This window comes from Oncorhynchus mykiss, chromosome 32, assembly GCF_013265735.2.
Source record: "Oncorhynchus mykiss isolate Arlee chromosome 32, USDA_OmykA_1.1, whole genome shotgun sequence".
Taxonomy (NCBI): Eukaryota; Metazoa; Chordata; class Actinopteri; order Salmoniformes; family Salmonidae; genus Oncorhynchus; species Oncorhynchus mykiss.
The window spans coordinates 36,012,008-36,021,656 of NC_050572.1; the positions used below are offsets into that span (position 1 = coordinate 36,012,008).

Genomic DNA, 9,649 nt, shown 5'->3' on the forward strand with positions numbered 1-9,649 from the left:
CATCGCTGTCACAACATCAAATTAGAACAGAGCTTCCAAGCCAACCGGCCAGCATTCAGAGGAAACGACTCAAGCCACCGACACAAGAGCTGTGTGTGTAAAGCGCTCTACAGTATTATAGTACTCTCAACATGTTTGTGTGTACACTCTGCGTGTGTATGTGTGCATAAGTATGCAGAAAGACTGTGTTCATGTGTGTACAGTAAGAAAGCCTGTGTGTGTGTGTGTGTGTGTGTGTGTGTGTGTGTGTGTGTGTGTGTGTGTGTGTGTGTGTGTAAGCAATAATGACATGTGCATCTGTGTCTAAGTGAGATTTTTCTGGTTAAACCTGCACTGCGTAACTACACTGAACAAAATGTACTTCGCAACCGAAGAATTTCTGCACAAACTGTCAGAAACCATCTCAGGGAAGCTCATCTGTGAGCTCATCGTTCCTCACCAGGGTCTTGACCTGACTGCAGTTCAGCGTCGTAAGCGATTTCAGTGGGCAAATGCTCACCTTGGCACATTGCTGGAGAAGTGTGGTCTTCACAAAATAATCCCTGTTTCAACTGTACCGGGTAGATGGCAGCTAGCGTGTATGGCATTGTGTGGTCGAGCGGTTTGCTGAGGTCAACATTGTGAAGAGCCCCCCATGGTGGTGGTAGGGCTATGGCGTAAGCTACAGACAGTGAACACTGTTGTGCCATTCATCTGCCGCCATCAGATCCTGCTTCACCATGTCGTAAGGATCTGTACACAGTTCCTGGATGCAGAAAATGGCCCAGTTCTTCTATGGCCTGGATAATCATCTGGATCGACGTGCACGACAGCGTGTTCCAGTTCCCGCCCATATCCAGCAACTTCGCACAGCCATTAAAGAGGATTGGGACAACATTCCACGATCAACAGCCTGATCAACTCTATGCGAAGGAGAAGTGTCTCGCTGCATGATTTCAAGTGGTGGTCCCACCAAATACTGACTAGTTTCCTGACCCACGCCCCTACTTTTTTTTTTTTTTTAAAGGTTTCTGTGACCAACAGATGCATATTTGTATTCCCAGTCACATGAAATCCATAAAATTAGGGCCTAATGAATGTATCTCAACTGACTGATTTCCTTATATAATCTGTAACATCTTTAAAATGGTTGAATGTAGAGCTCATATTTTGTTTAGTGTATGTGTGCACAGGTGTTTTTGGAGAACCTTCCGGCAAGAATGCAGTATTTTGTCTAGATTTGAATAAGATATACCAGAAACCCCAGCTCTCATTGTATGTCACCGCTGGGATGACGTAGAAGCAACATCCGCTGTGATATCTAGGGTAGCAAAGTTTGGCTTTTTGGCTGTGGTAACTGGTGACAACCCAACAGAGTCCAGAAATTTGAGACTGTGGACGCCGATGCGAGAACAGTCGTGGGCAAGATTGAAGAACAACTCTATAACATTTCAGCAACACTATCTTCAGAACGGGTACAATTTGTTTTAAACTCAATGTAATATTCACGTTGTCAGCCAGAAAGGTAGCTAACGTTAGCTAGCTGGCTACCTTGACATTGCTAACTTCGCTAGCTACATGGTTGATAATAGCTACGGTGTATTTCCTTGCCTGGTAAAATATAGCAATATGATGATACGCATTAGTTATCACCCATGTGGAAAAAGAAAAGCAGTGCAATAGAATTAATTGTCTATCGTAGCTCTGCGTTCATGGAAAACGACCTTGGGTAGCTAACTAATAACATTACTGGGATGGCCCCTTGATTCTCGAGAGCTATGGCTATGAAGACGTGTATGGATTATAGAAGTGTTATACATGACTCTTCAGCATGAAAATCCTTATCATATATACACTGCCGTTCAAAAGTTTGGGGTCATTTAGAAATGTCCTTGTTTTTGAAAAGCAGAGCAAATTTTTGTCCAATAAAATAAGATCAAATTGATCAGAAATACAGTGCAGACATTGCCAAGAAACTGAAGATCTCGTACAACGCTGTGTACTACTCCCTTTACAGAACAGAGCAAACTGTTCTACACGCAAAACACCAGTCTCAACGTCAACAGTGACGAGGCGACGCCGGGATGGTGACCTTCTAGGCAGAGTTCCTCTGTCCAGTGTCTGTGTTCTTTTGCCCATCTTATTTTTTTATTGGCCAGTCTGAGATAAGGCTTTTTCTTTGCAACTCTGCCTAGAAGGCAGCATCCCGGAGTCGCCTCTTCACTGTTGAGGCTGTGTAACGGTATTCCTGTGGTGAAGTAGAGGCGGACCAAAATGCTTCGTGGTTTCTTTGATTCATGTTTAATAACAAAAAGATAAACACGAACACTACAAAACAATAAACGTGGAAAACCAAAAACAGCCCTGTCTGGTGCAAAACACAGAGACAGGAACAATCACCCACAAACACACAGTGAAACCCAGGCTTCCTAAGTATGATTCTCAATCAGAGACAACTAATGACACCTGCCTCTGATTGAGAACCATACTAGGCCAAAACATAGAAATACCCAAAATCATAGAAAATCAAACATAGACTGCCCACCCAACTCACGCCCTGACCATACTAAATAAATACAAAACAAAGGAAATAGAGGTCAGAACGTGACAGTACCCCGCCCCCCCCCCCAAAGGTGCGGACTCCGGCCGCAAAACCTTAACCTATAGGGGAAGGTCTGGGTGGGCGTCTGTCCGCGGTGGCGGCTCTGGTGCTGGACGTGGCCCCCACTTCACCATAGTCTTAGTCTGCCTCATTGTCCGCCTCCGTGGCTTCCTAACCATGGCCACTCTTCTCAATGGACAGAGGGGCAGCTCGGGACAGAGGGGCGGCAGCTCGGGACAGAGGGGCGGCAGCTCGGGACAGAGGGGCGGCTGCTCGGGACAGAGGGGCGGCTGCTCTGGGCTGAGGGGCGGCTGCTCTGGGCTGAGGGGCTCTGGCGCCTCAGACTGCGGCAGCAGCGCCGGACAGGCGGGAGACTGCGGCAGCAGCGCCGGACAGGCGGGAGACTCCGGCAGCAGCGCCGGACAGGCGGGAGACTCCGGCAGCAGCGCCGGACAGGCGGGAGACTCCGGCAGCAGCGCCGGACAGGCGGGAGACTCCGGCAGCAGCGCCGGACAGGCGGGAGACTCCGGCAGCAGCGCCGGAGAGGCGGGAGACTCCGGCAGCAGCGCCGGACAGGCGGGAGACTCCGGCAGGGAGGAGACAGAGAGACAGCCTGGTGCGTGGGGCTGCCACAGGAACCACCAGGCTGGGGAGACCTTCAGGAGGCTTGGTGTTAGGAGGAGGCACCTGAAGGACCGGGCTGTGGGGGAGCACTGGAGCTCTGGTGCGCAACCTTGGCAACACTTCACCAGGCAGGACAAACACTCTAGCCCGGACCCTCCAGAGTGCAGGCACAGGTTGAACCGGGCTGTGGGTAAGCACGGGAGAGCTAGTGATTACTACACGCACCACTCCCTTAGGCTCCATTCCCACATTCGCCCGGCACGAGCGGAGCGCAGGCAGAGGACGCACTGCACCCTCCCAGCGCCCCGGAGACACAGCACGCAGAGCTGCCGCAGGATACCCTGGACCAAAACTGAGTACCGGCGACCAGACCCGCTGAGCAGGCACCATACGCCCTGGCTCGATGCCCGCACTCGCATGACACTCTCGGGGGGCTGTCCTATAGCGCACCGGCTATGGACACGTACTGGCGACACCGTGCGCTTAACCGCATAACACGGTGCCTGACCAGTAACGAGCTGCTTATAATAAGCACGAGGAGTGAGCTCAGGTCTGCTACCTGGCTTAGCTCCACCCCTCATGTGCCTCCCCCCAAATACTTTTTGGGGTTGCCTCAAGCCACTAACATAGACAATCACCCACAAACAAACAGTGCAACCCAGGCTACCTAGTATGATTCTCAATCAGAGACAACTAATGACACCTGCCTCTGATTGAGAACCATACTAGGTAGCCTGGGTTGCACTGTTTGTTTGTGGGTGATTGTCTATGTTAGTGGCTTGTGTCATCACAGGTCTAATTTGTAGCGTCACGGTCGTTATTTGTTTATTGTTTTGTATGCAGTGTTCAGTACTTTCTTTATTAAATATTCACTATGAACACATACCACTCTGCGTTTTGGTCCTCTGATCCTTCTCGCCTCTCCTCTTCAGATGAAGAGGAGAACGACCGTGACAGGCTGACACTGGTGTTTTTGGGTACTATTTAATGAAGCTGCCAGTTGAGGACTTGTGAGGCGTCTGTTTCTCAAATTAGACACTCTAATGTACTTGTCCTCTTGCTCAGTTGTCCCCCGGGGCCTCCCACTCTTTCTATTCCGGTTAGGGCCAGTTTGTGCTGTTCTGTGAAGGGAGTAGTACACAGTGCTGTACGAGATCTTCAGTTTCTTGGCAATTTCTCACATGGAATAGCCTTCATTTCTCAGAACAAGAATAGACTGACGAGTTTCAGAAGAAAGTTCTTTGAACCTGTAATCGAACCCACAAATGCTGACACTCCAGATACTCAATTAGTCTAAAGGAGGACAGTTATTGCTTTTTTAATCAGACCAACAGTTTTCAGCTGTGCTAACATAATTGCAAAAGGGTTTTCTAATAATCAATTAGCCTTTTAAAATGATAAACTTTGATTAGCTAACACAATGTGCCATTGGAACACAGGAGTGACGGTTGCTGATAATGGGCCTCTGTACGCCTATGTAGATATTCCATTTAAAAAATCTGCCGTTTCCAGCTACAATAGTCCTTTACAACATGAATGTCTACACTGTATTTCTGATCAATTTGTTGTTATTTGAAGTGGACAAAAAAAAAGTGCTTTTCTTTCAAAAACAAGGACATTTCTAAGTGACCCCAAACCTGTTTACATAAAAGATCATGTAGTGAGCACTACAATCACAAGTGTTGTGTACATGTTTTTTTTCTGTAGGACTCCAGTTTTAAAGAGCCCCAGACCATCGAGGGCCACAGGCAGGGGTGCACAAAGAATTGGGCAGGAAGACCTCGAAAGGGCTGCCCGACCGCAAGAAGAGAGGCTGGCCCGAGATGAAGGTTAGTCAAAACCATCGCCTGTGGTACTGTTAACCCTTTTCACAACATTATAATCATATCATAAACATTTGGCTGCGTTCTGCAATTTCATGTTGCTTCTTATCATTACAGACTAAATTGCAAAGAGCTGTCCTTTGAAGAAAGAGGAGAGGTGCTGGGTAGTCCATCTATCTACCTGTAGGTCTGCTAATTTGAAGTGTAAACCGTCAAGAGCATAGATATCCAGGAAAAGAGAACAGTTTAGTAAATCATTATAAAACCATTCCAAAAGCACAATCACGATGACTAGATGCTAGATTTTTGTATTGTTTCTCACGCAAGTTTATTGTTGCCCACACAAACTTCCCCTATTTACATGATTTAAATGTTAGGTTGTAGGCCCACCTCTCCTTGTAGGACCACAATTCTGAGTACTATGGTAGGTTTTCACACTTCCCGGGACCCACCAAGTCTGACAACAGGGAAGGCTCCGGTCCTTCCCAGCTCAAAAGGTGGACTTACAGCACCCTGTGTTGCGTGGCGACATCTCCTCGAAGTTGGAGCAGAGCTCAGCAGTTGTTGGCGGTGGCACTTCAAAGAGTCGTGGGTTATCTAATTGGGAGCCCAATCTTCTCAACACGGACTCTCTGAAGTTCTGGGATGTCGCTGTAGTCCTGTAGTTTTCAATACGCAGACACTTCACCTTCAAGACTTATTGTAGAATCTCCTTTAGCTAAAAGATAGCAAATGTTATTCAGCGATTCTCAGGCAGCCTATTCTCAGGCACACTATTGTTACTGTTGCATCACGTTGGATAACCACTAGCGACTTATTAGAGCTTTTGAACATTAAAAAAGTACAAAAAGGGACATATTGCAGCTTTAAGCGAGATTGTGTGTGTGTGTGTGTGTGTGTGTGTGTGTGTGTAAGTAACAAAGCTATATGTGCGTATGAGCAGCATGTGTGTGTGTTTGCCTGTTTGTGTTTGTGTACTGAATTTAAAATATTTTTTCTGGGTTACAGTTCATATGAGGAAATCAGTCAATTTTATGAAAATCATTAGGCCCTAATCTATGGATTTCACATGACTGGGAATTTTTTAAACAATCAGGTCGGGGTGTGAATCAGAAAACCAGTCAGTATCTGGTGTGACCACCATTTGCCTCATGCAGCACGACATCTCCTTCGCATAGAGTTGATCAGGCTGTTTATTGTGGCCTGTGGAATGTTGTCCCGTTCCTCTTCAATGGCCGTGCGAAGTTGATGGGATATTGGCGGGAACTGGAACACGCTGTTGTACACATCGATCCAGAGCATCCCAAACATGCTCAAATGGGTGACGTGTCTGGTGAGTATGCAGGTCATGGAAGAACTGGGACATTGTCAGCTTCCAGGAAGTGTGTACAAATCTTTGTGGCATGGGGCCGTGCATTATCATGGTGAAACATGAGGTGATGGCGGCGGATGACTGGCACGACAATGGGCCCCAGGATCTCATCACGTGCATTCAAACTGCCATAGATTTTTTAAAAATGAATTGTGTTCGTTGTCCGTAGCTTATACCTGCCCATACCATAACAACACTGTCACCATGGGGCACTTTGTTCACAAAGTTGACATCAGCAAACTGCACACCCACATGCCCCTATACACATGGTCTGCACATTGTGAGGCCAGGTGGACTTACTGCCAAATTCTCTAAAACGACGTTGAGATGGCTTATGGTAGAGAAATAAACATTAAATTCTCTGGCAACAGCTCTGGTGGACATTCCTGCAGTCAGGATGCCAATTGCACACTAGCCCAACTTGAGACATCTGTGGCATTGTGTTCTGTGACAAAACTGCACATTTTATTGTCCTTTTTTTTATTGTCCTTTTATTGTCCCTAGCACAAGGTGCACCTGTAGAATGCTGTTTAATCAGCTTCTTGATATGCCACACCTGTCTGTTGGATGGATTATCTTGGCAAAGGAGAAATGTTGACTAACAGAGATGTAAACAAATTTGTGCACAACTTAAAAATTAGCTTTTCGTGCATATAGAACATTTCTGGGATCTTTTATTTCAGTTCATGAAACCAACACTTTACATGTTGCGTTTATATTTTTGTTCAGTGTACATGCAATGTGTGTTTGCGCAGCCTGGCTCAGCTGTGCTTAGCCACTTCCAGAACTAACCCTCGCCTGGGGGACGTAGGCGATTATGTGCTCTTCCTCCTCTGAATCCCAGCACCGATTAGGACGCTTTACTGAACTCACCTGAGCCAGACTTCTGCCTGCATCAGAGCCAGGCTCAATACCTCACAACCAGATAGAGAGAGAGAGAGAGAGAGAGAGAGAGAGAGCCCACTGGCCAGACTATTTTACTGGGTAGAGAGGGGGCATCGATAAGCCAGCTTTCTCATGTTGTCGTCAGTGTTGAAGTATGAGAGAGTGTAAGGGAATGAGACAAAGGAAACCAGTTCCTCTATGCAAGTGTTAGCCAGAATATATTCTGACCCTACGCATGCTTACTTATCTTCTAAGTCTTTCCAAATAGATTATCAACCATTTAGTATGCAATTCCTACTCATACTTGGTTAAAATCACACCATGCACACCTATGATGTCATTGGAAACACTGATCTTCCTCTATTATTTTTCTTTACTACAAAACATTGAAACATGCCATTTTCACATATGTTGATGTTAGGGTGGTGCTGGAGACTATGAATATAAAGTAGAATATTTTAGAAATGTCTTTTTAACTGAACTTTGTCCCACTCAAACAGCTGAAGATGTCACGTGCTTCAGTCGACAACGTTCAGGATACGTTCCGCTATTGCCATGCACTTTTTGCATCATGTGCAATGTCTCAGGAGAATGAGAAGAAAAACAGCGACAGATCCTACAGGTGACGCAAAAAGTCAGGTAAACAATTCTTTCCTGTGGATATTTTGATCTCCACTTCCTACCTTCAAAAAGGACAACCGGTGAAGTGTAAAAAATCAGTCGAATTAACATTCTGGATTGTAGAGACTCTTGCGTCTGTTTTAGAGCGACTGCTTTCAGACTGAATATTCATGGGGCAACCATGGTAATAATCTGATGTTTAGGCAAATCTTCATTGGGTTTGACTCTATTCTGTCTGTACAAGTGTCAGATTAGAGGACAGCAATGTTTCCTTTTACATCTGGTTAACAATGTGAATGCTGAGATGTAGCTTTTGTGCTGAAATGTTTTTTGCTGTTGACAGTAGCCTATCACTTCCTGACATTTAAGCAATGCTTTTTTTAAACGCTTTCCAGACTAATATTTAATGAACAGTGGGCTACTTTTAACAGCATGCGCATAAAAACTACAACATCATTACAATGTTGATGCGAGACTACTACAGTCCAAATGTAACGGTTTCCGCTCAAACTCAAAATGATAAATGGACGCAGTTTGTAACAATACGATTGTAGGATTATGCATTTGCTACAAGATAACAGTTTTATGAATCCTTGTCCGAAGTCGGTAAACAGTACTTGACACCTCGCTTTTATTTTTTTACTTACATATCCCACCATTTGATCTATTTTGTCCACATGTTTAACTATCACTTGGCTACTGAAAAGAAAAGAGATGCTTAAAGCTGGCAGCTGTTTGAAATGTAGGCTGATGTTCGGCTACAAAACGATCTAAGGAGGCTTTCATACAAAATTGGTTTGGAGAGGTTTTTCAGAACGCTAACCCCCCCCCCCCCCCCCCCCCCTCCTTTAAATGTTAGAAACTCCTCCAAGGTACTGAGATTTACTTAAAATGTACAAATAGGCATACATGTAGGCTACAACGTCGTAGGCATCTCTGAAACTTCCGCATCACCGTGCAGGCACCTGCAACCGGACTGGCAATTCTGGAGTCTGGACATTAAATCATCCACTTGCGATGAGCCGTCCCGTGGGGGAAAACAAAAAACATATAATCGGTTTCCACATACCTTCCTCAGCGTAACAGCCCTTGTTTCCATTCAGCAATAACATCCAAAGCACCGAAATTAGCGTTTTAAAAAGCTCCATGTTTGACTGTCCAGCGTCGCGGAGCTCTGGTCATCTCTCTCTCCCGCTCGCAACACACCACTTCGATGGTAGAGCCGTCCGGGCTAGTGCGAACTCCGCTCACTACGCCGCGCATTTGACATCTCGGGGGAGGGTGTTGCGCATCAGATTGACATCATGCAAGTGCAATGAAGGAAGATTTCGAAACGAGGGTACAAGAAAGTCGCCTATCAAAGCGCACTGAAATGAATCGCAATGCCAGATGTTTTCACTAGTCGAATCTTCCCCGCTTTGTGAAACATATATATATATATATATTTGTTTCCACCTCGCCTTTGATTAAACTGAAGTAATGGCAGTGTTGGCTTGGCCGGTCGAACCTTCAGCTTTCAATGTGGGATAGGTGAGCGAAAGGCTAGCCATAATATTTACGAATCTTTCATTTAATGATTGGATTATATACATCTAGATTAAATTAATAGACTAATTAGATCTAGATAATAATGAAGGGAATGAGGCAAGGAGGAATGCAAAATCGAATGGCTATTAAAGATGGCTACAAATGTTGACTAGTTGAATAATTCATTAATGGAATAATTGTTCAACACTATTAGCT

At 45.5% G+C, this 9,649-nt stretch overlaps 1 protein-coding gene across 1 annotated transcript in view; it reads right to left on the minus strand.

The window, feature by feature from the left end:
- Window positions 1-9,202, minus strand: part of LOC110487605 (ephrin type-A receptor 7-like) — a 173,652-nt gene extending 164,450 nt beyond the window's left edge. Inside the window, exon 1 of the mRNA XM_036971408.1 lies at window positions 8,976-9,202. Coding sequence (XP_036827303.1) covers window positions 8,976-9,054 — 79 coding nt within the window. The 5' untranslated portion in view covers window positions 9,055-9,202. The remainder of the gene's footprint in view (window positions 1-8,975) is intronic.
- Between the last annotated feature and the right edge of the window lie 447 nt (window positions 9,203-9,649).